The sequence below is a fragment of the Vombatus ursinus genome, unplaced genomic scaffold, assembly GCF_900497805.2.
Source record: "Vombatus ursinus unplaced genomic scaffold, bare-nosed wombat genome assembly UNPS02004698.1, whole genome shotgun sequence".
NCBI classification, from domain to species: Eukaryota; Metazoa; Chordata; class Mammalia; order Diprotodontia; family Vombatidae; genus Vombatus; species Vombatus ursinus.
The window spans coordinates 211582-227424 of record NW_020944476.1 but is presented as its reverse complement, the minus strand read 5'-3'; the positions used below and the strand labels follow the sequence as shown (position 1 = coordinate 227424).

Here is a 15843-nt window from a genome sequence, read left to right as displayed (position 1 = left end):
ACAGCGATGTCAGTTGTGAAGTCATACCCCTTACTCCTTCATGAAACCTGAGGAAGTCTTGTCATATTCTAACCAGATTGAAGTCAGTGGGACCAATGATAACTTTTGTAATGGCCACATGTTCATGTATCACTTAAAATGCTTTCCCATCCTCTGGCACGGTTTTCACAGTTTAGTTTTTGCTTTGGGATTAAATTGTGCTTTTTCCCTATTAAAAATCTTGATTCTCACTTTCCTGGGAATTCATCTTCCTTAGCCAAGCTGACCTTTCTTAATGTTGTCATCCCCTCTAACTTATCTGTGTCAGTGAGTGCGTGATTTTTACACAACATGACTTCCTTTGGGTGTCTTTATCAGAGACTGGACTATAAAAAATAAGTTACATTTCTCTTGTAAACATATTCTTTCCATTCCTATTCTAGATTCATACATACGGGGCTGTTCAGTGCGGGATTCCTTCAGCAGGGGCCTTAGCCTGTCCAGTACCTCAAATATCATCGTGAAGAATAATGTGTTCTACAACATTTTAGGCCATGGGCTAGTAGTGGGTAAGTCAAGGAGGACTGGTCATCATCAGCATTACTGAGGAGAACATTTTTTTTTCCTCCCAGTGGTAGCTATCATTTAAAAATTTAGATTTCCCATTTGCTCATGTGCTGGCCTCTGGTGCCTATAAGCTGCCTATTGTTCATAGACATGACATCAACTCTGCCTCCCTCTTTATTCAGAATTCTGGGCCAGTAAATGACCCTATACATGGGCTTTGAGTCCAAGGGAAGAAGTACCAATTTTGGGGACCATCAGTTTTATATTCAAATTTGTATTTATATTTAAACCCTACCCCAGATATTCATTACCTGTGTAATTCTACTTGACCTCTAAGCATCATTTCCCTCATCTGTAAAATGAAATAATAATAGCACTCCATGATTCTGGGAGCCAAGATGGTGGAGTAAGTAGTGAATTGCCTTAACTCTCCCATATTTACCTCCAAACAACTATAAAAATAGTGTCCCCAAACAAATCCTAGAACAGCAGAACCAGCAAAAAGATGGGGTGAAACAATCTTTTAGCCCAAGAAACTTGGAAGATCAGCCAGAAAGGTCTGTCTCATTTGGGTTAAAGGAGAGTACAGTCCAGGACAGGAAGTGACCCAGCAAGCCAGCAGCAAGCTCCACCTCAGCAAACCAGCAGGAGATCCTGAGCCCCAGTGTAGTGGAGCAGGCAAATGCCAACACCAGTGCTTCCCCTCATGTGCCTCAGCATAGTTAGGGAAACAGGCAGACTCTAGCTCTGAGAGCCACCACATGCTTCAGCATAGCTCCAAACAAACAGCAGCCTTCAGTAGCCAGACTGCCATGTACTTCAGTGTAGCGCTGGGGAAATGTAGAAACACCCCACCAGACTCAGCATATGACAGACACCAGCACTCACCCCTGGTTAAGCTACCAGACCCCTGTGACCTTCAGCACTGCCAGCCACTCACACCCAACCACTTCAGCAAAGCACAAGACACTAGGGTTCTCCATGGGCCTCAGGGCAACATCAGTGCACCACTAGGTAAACAGCCAGAGACTGTAGCCTCTGGCACAAGAAGACTGAGACAATGCCCCTTACACACCCAGTGCAGGGCTCAAATTTAAAAGAAAGGAAAAAGGCCAAAAATATTAACAAACAACAACAACAACAAAAAAAAAATCCAACCACAGAACATTGTTATGGTGACAGGAAGATCAAGACACGAACTCAGAAGAGGACAACAGTGTCAAAACACTTAAGGGCAAAACCCCAAAGAAAAATGGAAAGTGGTCTCAAGTAAAGAAAAAGCTCATGGAAGAGTTTGAAAAGGAGCTTAAAATGATGTAAGAGAAGTAGAAGAAAAATTGGGAAAAGACATGGGAGTGATGCAAGAAAATTATGAAAAAACAGCTTGGAAAAAGAAAACAACTGCTTCAAAGTAGAATTGGCCAAATGGAAAAGGATATACAAAAGCTAACTTTTAATTCCTTAAAATTTAGAATTGGGCAAGTGGAAGCCAATGACTCTATGAGACATCAAGAGTCAATCAAACAAATTCAAAAGAATGAAAAAAATAGAAGAAAATATAAAATACCTCATTGGAAAAACAATTGACCTGGAAAATAGATCCAGGAGAGACAATATCAGAATCCTTGGACTATCTGAAAGCCATAATCAAAAGGAAGACTTCGACAACGTCTTTCAAGAAATTATCAAGGAAAACTGTCCTGATATCCTGGAACCAGAGGGCAAAATAGGCATTGAAATAATCTACCAATCACCTTGGGAAAGAGATCCCAAAATAAAAACTCCAAGGAACATTATAGCCAAATTACAGAACTATCACGCCAAGGAAAAAAATACCGCAAGTGGCCAGAAAAAAATAATTCAAATATTGGGGAGCCACAATCAGGATTACACAGGACTTAGCAGCTGCAACATTAAAGGATCTGAGGTCATGGAACATGATATTCTGAAAGGAAAAGGAGCTAGGACTACAACCAAGAATTACCTACCTGACAAAATTAAACATAATGCTTCAAGGGAAAAAATGGTTATTAAATGAAATAGAAGGATTTCAAACTTCCATAAAGAAAGGACCAGAATTGAACAAACATTTCATCTACAATATCAAGACCCAAGAGAAGCCTAAAAAGGTAAAAAGATCAAGGATTCAATGGAGCTGAACTGTTTACAGATGGGAAGATGATACTTATAATTCTTAAAAATTGTACCACTAATAGTAAAGCTAAAAGGAATATACATAGACCGAGGGTATGAGTATAAGGCAACTTTGGGGAATGACATAAAAATAATTATGGGATGAGAAAGAGGAGTACACTGTGTGTAGAAGAAAGAGAGAGGTAGAATGGGGTAAATTATTTCACATGAAGAGGTGCAAAAAAACTTATTACAATGGAGGAAAAGATAGGAGGTTGGATGATGGGCATCACTTGAACCTAACTCTCATCAGTATTGGCTCAAAGAGGGAATAATGTACACAATCAGTGGAATATAGAAATCTATCTTGCCCAACAGGAAAGTAGGAGGGGAAAAGATTAAGTAAAGGTGAGGGGACTGAGAGAAGAGAGGGCAGACTGGGGGAGATGGTAGACAGAAGCAAAACACCATCAAGGAGGGAAAGGGTGGAAGGAGAGAGAGGACAAACAGGAGGAAAAACAGGATGAAAGAAAATACACAGTAATCATAACTGTGAAGGGGATGAACTCTCCCATAAAATGAAAGCAGATAGCAGGATAGATCAAAAACCAAAATCCTACAATATGTTCTTTACAAGAAATACTTGAAGCAGAGAGATACATATAGAGTAAAGGTACAGGGCTGCATCAGAATCTATTATGCTTCAGCTGAAGTAAAAAAAAAAAAAAGCAGGGACACCAATTCTGACCTCAGACAAAGCAAAAAACAAAACAAAAACAAAAACAAAAACAAAACCCAAAAAAACAAAAACAAAACACACACACAAAAGCAAAAGACGAAAAAAGACCTAATTAAAAGAGATAAGAAAGGAAACTGTATCTTGTTAAAAGGTATCACAGACAATGAAATAATATCAATACTAAACATATATGCATCAAGTGGCATAGCATCGAAATTCTTAAAGGAGAAGATAAATGAGTTACAGGTTCATGACTAAAAGAGAGCGTTAAGAAATGTAAAATAGATAATTTTGGTTTTATTAAATTAAAAATCTTTGCACAAACAAAATCAATGCAACCAAGATTAGAAGGAAAGCAGAAAGCTGGGAAACAATCTTTACAGCAAGTGTCTCTGCTAAAGGCCTCATTTCTCAAATATATAGAGAACAGAGTCAAACTTATAAGAATACAAGTCATTTCTGAATTGATAAATGGCCAAAGGATATGAATAGGTAGTTTTCAGATAAAGGAATCAAAACTATCTATAGGCATATAAAGAAGTGCTTTAAATCACTTTTGATTAGAGAAGTGCAAATTAAAACAACTCTGACATACCACCTCACGCATATCAGATTGGCTAATGTGACAAAACAAAAGGAAAATGATAAATATTGGAGAGATAAATATTGCATTATTGGTTTAGTTGCGAACTGATCCAACCATTCTGCAGAGCAATTTGGAACTATGCCCAAAGGGCAACCAAATTGTGCATACCCTTTGATCCAGCACTACCACTACTAGGTCTGTATCCCAAAGAAATCATAAAAAATGGGAAAGGATCCACATATGCAAAAATGTTTATAGCAGCCCTTTTCATGGTGTCAAAATTTTGGAAATTGAAGGGATGCCCATCAATTGGGGAATGGCTGAACAAGCTTTGATATACAAATGTAATGGAATATTTTTGTGCAATAAGAAATGATGAACAGGCAGATTTCAGAAAAAACCTGGAAAGACTTGTATGAAATGATGCAAAGTGAAAAGAACAGAACCAGGAAAATAGTGTACAAAGTATCAGCAACATAGTGTGATGATCAACTATGAATGACTCAGTTCTTCTCAGCAACACCATGATCCAAGATTAGTACAAAGGAATCATGAAGATGCAGATCGAAACATATTTTTCACTTTATTTTTTCCTGTTTTTTTCCCTCTGTTCTGTTTCTTCTTTCACAACTGTGACAAATATGGAAATATGTTTTACATGATAGCACATATATAACCTATATCAATTGCATATTATTTTAGGAAGAAAAGAGGAGAGGGGGAAAGAAAAATTTGGAGCTCAAAATCTTGTAAAAATGAATGCTAAAAATTGTCTTGATGTGTAATTTGGAAAAAAATACTATTAAAATAAATGTATTCAATAAAAATAGTAAAGAAAGGTTAAAAAAGAATAGTAGCACCTACTTCAATAAGTTGTTTTGAGGATAAAATGAGATAGCACATGTAAAACACTTGGTAAACTTCAATGCACTATATGAATGCTAGCTATTTTATTTTGGTCTAGATGTGATTTCATCTGAATTCCCATTGGGGGAATTCTTGCTGATGCAATATTGCAACTGACCTGTAATTTCAAATCTTAGAATATTGTCTGAGGTCCTGAAAGATGAAATGATTCAGTCATGATCAGAGAGCTAGTACATGTCATAGGTGAAACTTGAATCTAGGTCTTCCTAAAAATAAGGTTACCTCTCTATTCAGAGCCCCATACTGCTCGTAAGTATTTATCTTTATTTAAAGGTCAAATAAATATTTTTTGCATGACTTCACAGAAATGTACCAAGTGTTACCTAGGCTGCCAAAAATGAACGTTGGGAGTTCTTGAATTCTTCCCTCAAGCGTTCTATTGACTTCTCAAGAAATCAAGTCTATGTTGGAACTCAAATGCATCACATTTTGAACTGAAATACCATAATAATATTCATCTTACACCCACTATATAGGTCAATGATGAGGAACAATGGGGCAATAACTGCCCAAAGCCCAGTGCCCCCTTGGAACCATCTAATAAAAAGGAAAAGTCTAAAATGAAAAAGGCATCAGAGCAGAACAAGAGAGCCAAAGAATGTTTTGCTGGATGAAGGGTGTGAAGAGATCTGTTTCTAGCACTGTTATGTTGTATTTAAATTCATTCAAACATGCTAGCTCCCTTTAAGAATTGGCTCTCTGGATCAAAAGCCAGACTGTAAAACTTGAAGGTCTGCTAAGCGAAGTGTTTAATGGGGAAATTTTAGCATTAAATGCAAATTAAAATTGACATAAGCTTGGGAATCAAAGGGCAAAGAGAAAGTTGAGAGAAACATCAAATGGAAGAAAATCTGCCTAGGAAATGAAAAGGAAGAACTAATCACAAATTTAGGCATATATGTATAGAAGGTTACCTCAAGAAGTTTAGAAGAATCTCAAGAATAAAACTCTGAAGACATAAACTTAAATGATTTTGCTGAGAAAGAAGAGGAAGAGGGTATCTAAAGAAATGTTAAAAAACTTACATTGACAAAAATTTTTTTTTGAGGCAGTTGGGTTTAAGTGGCTTGCCGAGGGTCACATAACTAGTAAATATCTGAAGCTGAATTTGAATTCAGGTCCTCCTGACTCTAGGACTGGTGCTGTATTCACTGTACCACCTAGATGCCCCTGACTGAGGAAGAGTTTAAAGATGGGCACAAAAGATGGGAGTAAGTTCTAATCATTAAAGATGAATACAAAAGAGAGGAATGGTCTTATAGGAATACAGTTAAGAGTTGTGGTGGATAGAGCACTGTATCTGGAGTCAGGAAGAACTGGGTTCTGACACTTACTACACGTGTGACCTTGTACAAGACACTTTCTGCCTCAGTTTCCTCATCTTTAAATAGAGATAATAATAGCACCTACCACCCTCAATTGTTGTAAGGATCAAATCAGATAATATTTGTGAAGTGCTTTCCATACATTAAGCTATATAAATGCTAGTTATTAGTATTATTATTGAATCTAGGGGGGGCTTAAGTTCAGAATGAGCTGAACAAAGATAATGAATATTGAGGAAAATGGAACCAAGTCAACAGTATTTATGAGTATCTAAAAATGTGATGGATGAATTGTTGTTAGAGCTATTTAAAAAAAATAAAAAGCATAAAGAATAGGAAAAGTCCTGAAGGAAGCAAATGAGCAAATTCCACCCCAATTTTTGGAAAAAAATAAGAAAATTGATTCTTCAAACTATAGGCAAGTAAACTGGACATCTACTCCAAGGAAAATTTGAATATAGATTATTAAAGGGGTGCTTATCATTCTGAGTAAGCATGATTTATCAACAAAAAAAAAAACCATGGCAGATAAACCTTATTTGGTTTTTGGCAGAGTTCCCTTCATTGAAAGCCTACTCTAATGCCAAAAAGTGGTACAGGGGTGACTTGGTGGAGTCTCTGCCAGGAGAGTGGAGTCTCTGGCAGATCCTGCTAAGCTAGAAATGCTTTAAGTACAGGCTCAGGGAAAAACTTGATACCTGTTTTCAAAGGGTCAGTCTAGATAATTTAAAGAAGTCTATGACTAGAGATTGACTGGTAACTTTTTGGTCATACCAACTTAAAAACAAACCCCAAAACCTTATACTTGTGTTCATCAATGGAGGGGCTTACCCTCTACCTTGAGATCACAAGTCATTGAAATATTGGAATCCTAGATTGGCTGATAAAGGATGTGCCAAAGGCACAGTGTATCTGTGTATTTGAACTCAGGTCCTCCTGATTCTAGGACCAGTACTCTATCCATTGCACTACCTAGCTGCCCCCTATGATATATCTTAATGGCATAATAGTATTCCATTGCATTCATAAACTATAAGCTTCTCCCCATCTCCTAGACAGAGAGGTGATGGACTATCACTACAGACATGGCCAATGTTGGAATTTGTTTTGCTTGACTATGCATATTTGTAACAAGGATTCTTTTTATTTTTTTTCTCTCTTTCTAGTTTTGGTAGTGGGAGTGAGAAAAAAATGCTTGTTAATTAAAAAATAATTTAATTAAAAATGAAAAGTCAACTGCATAAATATAAGATGTGATTGATGTAGATAGACAACAGTTTTTGTGAAAAGGTCTTGTGAATTTTTATGGATTACAAATCTGAGCTGAATTTGAGTCAACAGAATGATGCGGTAGCTGATAAAACTAGTGGCTGCTTAGGCTTTATTAATGGAAATCTGATGTGAAATACGTGGGAATTAGCAGCTCCACTGTACTGTGCCCTACTCAGACCACATCTCGGATACAGTATTCATTTCTGAATATCACCATTGATGAACAAAGGCACATGTAACATTGAAACAACTAGGAATATTTATCCTTGAGAAGAGAAGGCTTAAAGGGTAGGGCTGGGGATGAGTATAACAGTTCTTTTTCAAATATTTCAAGCTCTTTATTGGAAGTAGGATTGGATGTATTCTGATTGGCCCCATTGAGAAGAATTAAGAGTAATGGGTAGAAATTATACAAAAGTGGAGTTTAGTTAGATGTAAGGGGGAAAAAATCCTGACAATATTATGCAAAAATAGTCAGAGGACCTGGGTTCATGCCCTGACTCTGCCATTTGCTGTGTGTCATTGGGAATGTCACTTAAGCTCCAAGGGCCTCATTGTCCTCATTGGACCAGATGACCTCTAAGGTTCTTTTCAGCTCAAACATCATCCCTTAGACTGTCATGGTGAGATCTACTGGTGAGTTTTCCTTCATTAGAGAGGTTTTCAATAAAAGGATAGGTGATAATTCTCTGGATGTCACCATTATGGCTCAATTACCTTCTCCCTCTCTCCCTAGCCTTCTTTAAGGCCCCTTTTTCTTCTTTCTGGAATTACCATTTTGAGGAAGGGCTCAGACTAACCACCCTTCATTCTCTGGATTTTTCCACCAGTCAGGTCTTGTCTTTCTTTTCCCTTATGTTTGTATCCTTATTGCTTAGCACATAGTAAAATAATAAATGATCTCATTTTATAGATGAGGAAAATGAGACCCTTGGAGGTTAATAACTTGACTTGACTTGATCCGTTGCCAGGGATGTTAGGACCTATATGTCATTCTTTGAACTTGTATCCATAGTACCTAGCACAGTGCCTGGCACTTAATTCTGAGACTTAATAAATTCTGATTGATTAACTAATCATTCTTGTTCATTCATAATAATTGTTCCTTTCCAAGTAAGATGCTAGTTCTAGATGAAATCTTACTCTTTTTAATGCCTCTAACCCTGCAAGTGAAAAAATGCAGAGACCTGAAGAAGGGAACCTGGAAAGCAGCCTAAAGCATGTTTAAACAGAAAGAAGTTATATAGTCATGGGTAAGGATAGTTGAGGAAGGTCTGTAGAGGACTGCAACTCAGAAAGCTGTATATCAGGCCAGGATTTTAACTACCTAAAAGATCCAAGAGTTAAAGTTTCTTTGTTTAAAAATGTGTAGAGTAAAGAGAGAAAAGACTAAAATGAATAACAGTTTATATTAGGAAAGGGACCAAAGTTTACTTACATTTCTTTAAATCTCTAATTACATGTATTATTTAGGAATGTTTTATGCTAATTATATGTTATTTCATAGAATAGTAGATGTTATGCTCATGTTTTAAAACTGTTTAAAGAAATAGGGTTATAAAGCTCCTTACCCATTATCTCATTTGGTCCTCACAACAACCCTGTGAGGTTGGTGCTATTATTTTCCCAATCGTACAGATGAAGAAAGAGGTTGAGTGACTTGTTCAGGGTCACTGAGCTAGTGAATGTCTGAAGGTGAATTTGAACTCAGGACATCCTGATTCCAAGCCCAGTGCTATAACCACTGTACCACCTAACTGACCCCTGGAAAAAAAATGTAACTAAGTGGAAAAGTATAATCTTTATTTTTTTCAATTGCCCACATCTGTGGGAAAATTGACTGCACTGTGAAGGACCACTGAGATTCCTGACACCATCATCCACCTGGTGGCAGCTTTTAAAAATTGTAGAAATATACATCCTAAACTTAAAAATCTGACCTATAAAGTAACAGGAAACAGCATGAGGTGTTGTTGTCTTCTTTCTTGGGAGTGGTTCATTTTTGGCTATTCCTAGTAACAGGATGACAATAGTGATGATTTCTTTGTTCCTCTGTTTCAGTCTTATCTCTCTGTCTGTCTGTCTGTCTGTCTCTCTCCCATGGGTGCTTGAAATCTCAGTTTTCCTGTGTGATTCCTAAACTTAAAAAAGTTAAAAAAAAGAGATATGGTTGGTATGTCTTGTTTTGTTCAGTGGCATGAAATGTGCTCTGGTTACACTGTATTTTTTCCTCAGGGACTTACATGGAAATGAGACATCTCCCTTGGAAGGCTGTCCCCAGAAGAAAAACTGGTAAATGGATGAATTTGTTTTAAATATATTATAATAAATTTAAGATGTCATGTATTTTACAGAGCAAGCCGATGGCATAATGTATAATGTCTTAAATATTCTTAAATATGCTCAGCACAGTTTCTCTATACTCTGTTTATATTACATACCCATATACATACACATATGACATCTGCATATTCCATGTACTCTGTGAGACATATAATCAGTTTGTACATTTAAAAGGATTTGACCAGTAAAGATTATTAATTATGGTTCTAAAGCTTCTCCTTTTGATTTCTTTCTTTTTTGTGTGTAGATTTCTCAAGACAGGGGAATATAGTAAGAAGCAATGTGGTAATTGGAGTTTTTGGAACTGAAGGTCTTTCTAGTATTGAGGTGCTGTCACCAGCTGGTATCTACATCCAAGATCCGACCAATGTTGTAGAGGTAAGACCATAAGCTCTATTAAGAGGAAGATGACAACTGAAGAGGCATGAATTCCCAAGAGGCTCATCTGGAGAGCAAAATCAGTTGAATAATAGCAATTGTGAGAAGGAATGGAGTTGGAGTTTGTGGCAAATTAAGACAGTATCACCAATTAATTGTCAATCAATTTTCCTGTGGCTCACATTACCATCTCTGTGACTTCCTGGACCAGAGCATCTTTCCATGGCCACTACTCCCTCTATGTGCATTTCCTTCCTATGTTAAAATACTCAACACACACTCAGGACTTATTTCCCTAACCTCCGCTTATAATGTTGGATTTGGTTCCCAAAACTTAGAGGATGTATCTCCATTTAAGGTTCTAGAGATAGTCCTGAGGGATTGAGGGTTTTTTAAAAATTGGTCTTTAGTACTATAGGTTTCCCCAATGATTATTAGTTGATGTTGTTGTTTGTCTTTTGTTCTTGAAGAGGAGCAATGACATCAGGACAGTGATGCCTTGATTTGCAAGTGAATTAAATCTAAGTGTGGCTGAGCTGTGCAAAGTCATCAATCAGCCTTACTCTCTCCTCCAAAGTCATCAGAGTCCAGTAGCAAGACATAGGTCAAGATGACTGGCAATGGCTCTAGATGCAGCGGGAGACCATGGCCTTTTTACCGTAAGGTCTTTCCCAGGTCTCAGTTCATCTGAGGCAATGCCCGTTGAGCAATTAAAGGCTAGGGAAGACTTGAGGCAAAAAATGGTCTAGTTTGCCCTCACCTAATCAGGCAGTAAGGAATTATTGCTAAGCATTAGTAAGGGATATTTGCTAAGGTAGTATAGTAGTTGGCACAAAACATCCTCTATCCCCAAAGTTTGTGACAAATGTTCCCACAAGTACATGCAGGGTCCAGAGGAAAGGGGGCTCAAGATTGGAGAGCATACTATGGCAAAGTGACACTGGCAACATCATAGTTCTAGAAGTATTTTTCTTCTCTCCATGAGACTTCATGATGTCCCCTTTAGGTATAGTATAACTTTCTGCTGGGTTCCTAGTAGAATATTGAATTTGCCCTTTTTCATTATATCCAGTCTATCCTTGGCTCCCAGCACAGTCACTACCATAAGCTGTTCCAAGTAATCTGCTAGGATGTCAATGGGAAGTTGGAAAGGTCCCAAACTTCCAGACCTTTTGAAGTTCACAAGGTCCTCTTTTGGCCAGGGAGGGGAGGAGGGGAGACACAAGCTGATGCAAAGGTTCTTTTGCTCCATTTCCTCACAAGCAATTTTTTTTCATTATTTTGACTGCAAGTCTTCTGCCCCAAGATTTTAGCTGCTCTAAATTCACTTCCTGGTTTAATACAATCTACACAAGATAACCAGTCTCCTATTAACCACTTCCTGGTGGTTGTATTCAACTTCATCTAGTAGCTCTTAAGAACTTTCAAATTTCCAGTTCATTTCAATTTAACAAACATTTATTCAACACCTACCATGTTGCCAGGCACAAAAATTAAATGATGCCAAGAACATTATTAAACTATACAACAAGTAAACAAAACCAAACAAACAAATTAAGCAATACCAAGTCTCCAAGGAGCTAGTTAATATTCTATTGGAGGAAAGCAACATTTATAAGTATATAGATAATTAAAACCAAAATAATATCCTGGGTAGGGCAGAAGCAACTGAGAGGATAAGGATTGCCTTTCTCTTGAAGGTTGCATTTGAACTGAACTTGGAAGGAAGCTAGAGGTTCTAAGAGGTAGGGGTGAGGAGGGAAGGCCTGTGCAAAGGCACAGAGATGGGAGATGGGGTGTTTTATATGAGCGATAGCAAGTAAGCTAGTTTGGCCAGAACAGAGAATGTGTGAAGGAGAAAAATGATCACGAACCTTGGAAAAGTAGGTTGGAACCAGATCACAAAAGGATTTAAAATCCAAACAGTGAAGTTTGTATTTTATCTTTGAGGTAAGGAGGAGCTGACAGAAGCTTCCTGGTTCCACTTTGGTATTTGGGTTTGTAGTGAGATATTGTAGTAGATTAATAGGCATGGGTTTCTAGTTTTTCTCTGCCTATGACTGAAACATAAGGATTGTCCATGAAAGGGTTAAACCAAAAAAGATTCAGAATCCTTCCCTGAGATAGTATTGTGCCCATTGGTATAAAACTAGTGAAATTTCTGAGGAGCAGAGAGAATGAGCTTCTTGTTTTCCTCTGTGTTCTTATCGTGTGTTTTCAATTACCTTCAGCTGAATAACCCTTAATAAAAGTTGTGGTTATCTCTTTAACTCTCCTCCAGACTCTTAATTATGTTTATTCCAAGTACAGCACTTAGACACCATTTTAGGTACCTAATATGCTTGTAAGGAAAGCAGGCAGAACTGCAAGGATCCTAGGAAACTGAAACTCATGGACCCGGAAACATTGATAGTGCTCTGAGTTTTTAATATACTGAGAGCATGCTGTGCTTTTATTTTGACTCAGTTTGGGTCCAAGGGCATCCCGTTTTAGGATGCATTGTGAGTAATTGGCTATAGAATCTTAGACATACTGAATGACAAAAGAGTCACAAGAAAGAAAACCCTAAAGCTGATTTCTGTAGCACATCGTTCTGTTTCTAGGAAGGACCGTATCTATGCCAAGCATTGCATGGTAACATGCAATTGGTAACATTGCATCATCTGTATTGAGTAGCAGTACTTTTTGGGGCAGATGACATATACTAGCACACAGGGAAAGGAAAAGGGGCAGTCTGAGATAGGACGAACTCATAAGCCACAACTGATGAAAGCCGATTGGGTGAAAAGTTGTTCAGTCAACATCAATTGATGACTGACAAGTCAGGAAAGACCCAATCAGCAGTGGGAAAATATTGACTTAGAAATGGCCTGCGAAAATGGTCAAAAACATTTGAAAAATGCCTATTTGGCTTTCATTTCTTTCATGATCTTACAACATATTTTACATTTTAGATATAACACGTCCTTCAATTTGGTAGATACAAACAAATAAGCATTATTTGTTTATATCTCTGCATTATATTTGGAGAAGACCTAAGCTTGAATTCCAGATTTGTTACTTACTACTTATGTGACCTTGGACAAGCTATATCCCTTCTCTGGACTCAGTTTCCTTATACACAAAATGAGAATTGATGATCTCTAAGGTCCCTTCCAATTCTAAATCTATTATATTAAGAAGCCCATGAAGACACTTTTACCTTCATTATATCTTGGTCAGCATATTCTTGGTTTTTGTTTCCTTTTCTGGCTCTTGTAATTGTTTCAATATCTCATTTTCCCCCTTTTCCAAACCTGTGACTTCTGCAAACATTTTTTTTTGTGTTTTTACCTCGGTATTGTAACATTCTTTACTCTCTCTCCCCCCTCTCTCTCCACACACCCATACACACACAGTGTATATATGTATATATATACATATATATATATTTGTTCATATCATTATGTAGTATATCATTATGACATATGTATGTTTTAAGTAATAAAAGCTATAGTTATTAATAAAGCAAAGGACACATTATAGTTCTTGTATTCCCTATATCTAGAACATTGCCTAGATTATCATAGGTGCTAAATAAATACTTGTTGATCAAATAAATAAATTCTTGTTGATCAAATAAGTAAATATTTGTGGACTGCTTGATAGAGAAGAAAGTTTAAAAAAGGATGATGTGGCTGAAGCATCAAATACTTCAGAAAGGTCAAGGAGTAAGACAAAATCTAGGAAGGATCAGGTGATGCATGTGAGAGTAATTTTTATAGCATAATGGTAGTAGAATCCAGATTGCATTAGAATAGAAATGAGTAAATAGTGAGACGCTTGGGCATCAAAAGGAGAGAGAAGAAGATGATTTACTGGCCTAGAATGTAGGGAGAGGTTTGCTTTTTTAAATTTAGGGGACATGTGGCCATTTTTGTAGGCACTGTGGAAGGATTTCACATTTTTTGAATGATTTCACAGATATCCCATCAATTAATTGTTAGCATAATCCTATGAGTTCACTAAAACAAGTTATATTATCCATATTTTATAGATCATATTGACACATAGGGAAATTAAATGAAGTGGTCAATAATATACTTCAGATTAGTAACCGAAATGGAAGTATATTACAGATATCCTGACTCTTAGATCATTACCTATTACTAGGCAATGGTGTCTCCCAAGGTAATTATATGTGAGTATACATATACTTGTCTTCATCTTTGCTTATTTTCCTTAATACTTAATAATGTTGTCCCTTCTGTTGTAATGTCTCTATTTGCCAACTCTGAACAATATTCTGACCTTTCTCTTTGCATTCATTGCCATGTGTCCTTTGCTTTATTAATAATTATAGCCTTTATGACTTGTCAGACTTGCCTGATGTTATCCTCCTAGTAAGAGTGTCTAGCCTGGTTTACTTCATCTGAGCATCATCTCTCTAATGCTTTTGATTTCCGTCTACCGCCATTGACATTGAGACTGTTTTGTTTCTCAGTTGACTCAGTAACTAAAATTTATGTAGATTTTTAAACTTTACCAAGTACTTTCCTTAAAATAGACTTGTATGGTAAGTAATAAAATATTATCATTTATTATTATTTTATTTGTATTACTTCCATTTTACAGAGAAGGAAATTGAGATTTGAGGAAGTCAGATGGCTTGCCCAAAGTCACATGACTAACAAGTGTTGAAATCAAAGAATATTAATTGTCTAAGCAACAAATATGTGTTTCTATGTTCCTAATATGTCCTTAATATTCCTAATATTTTCCTAAGTATTACAGAATTTCAGAGAAACTTACAGCAGAATACCTTTAAGAACATGTAAGTCTTCAAGTACCTCTCTTCAGTTAGAATTAGAAGAGAAAGTCAAGCAGTAAAAAGTTCCTTGAGGGCAGGGATGTTTTGTTTGTATCCTCAGAAAATCATGTACTACTTAATATATAATAGATGCTAAATCGATCTGGAGCTGAAAGGGAGTTCATAGACTAGATATTAAAACCACTTCATTTTACAGATGAAGAGAAATGAGGCCAAGGGAGATAGAACAACTTTAGTCAAGGTCACACAGCTATTAAATATCAAAGGCATGCATGATTTGAACACAAGTCCTTTAATTCCAAATCCAATGATACTGGAAAAAAAGAATATGAATTTTATTAGTAGAGAAGAAGGAAGTGTTCCAGGAAAACCTAGTGCAGAGGGGCTAATATGATTTTTTATTTTCGACTTGCTAGGCTCAGTATGGCATAAAAAGCACAGATATTTGTTTATTCTGGGGATTGATTTATGGGTAGCTAGGTGATACAGTGAATAGAATGCTGGGCCAGGAGTCAGGAAGACCTGAGTTCAAATCTGGCCCCAGACACTAACTAGGTGTGTAACCCTGGGCAAGTCATTTAACCCTGTTTGCCTCCTTTTCTTCACCTATAAAATGATTTGGAGAAGGAAATGACAAACCACTTCAGAATCTTTACAAAGAAAACCTCAAATGGGATCATGAAGAGTCAAATACAACTGAAATGACTGAACAAAAAGAGACTGATTCAAGGGTGGGTCCTATTGAGTCCCAGGTATATATATATATATATATATATATATATAT

At 36.8% G+C, this 15843-nt stretch overlaps 1 protein-coding gene across 1 annotated transcript in view; it reads left to right on the top strand.

Annotated features, from left to right (window-relative positions):
* PKHD1 (PKHD1, fibrocystin/polyductin) overlaps positions 1-15843 on the top strand; it is a 492125-nt gene that overhangs the window by 287480 nt on the left and 188802 nt on the right. The window contains exons 41-43 of the mRNA XM_027840287.1: positions 423-548; positions 9764-9820; positions 10119-10249. Of these exons, the coding sequence (XP_027696088.1) occupies positions 423-548; positions 9764-9820; positions 10119-10249 (314 nt within the window). The remainder of the gene's footprint in view (positions 1-422; positions 549-9763; positions 9821-10118; positions 10250-15843) is intronic.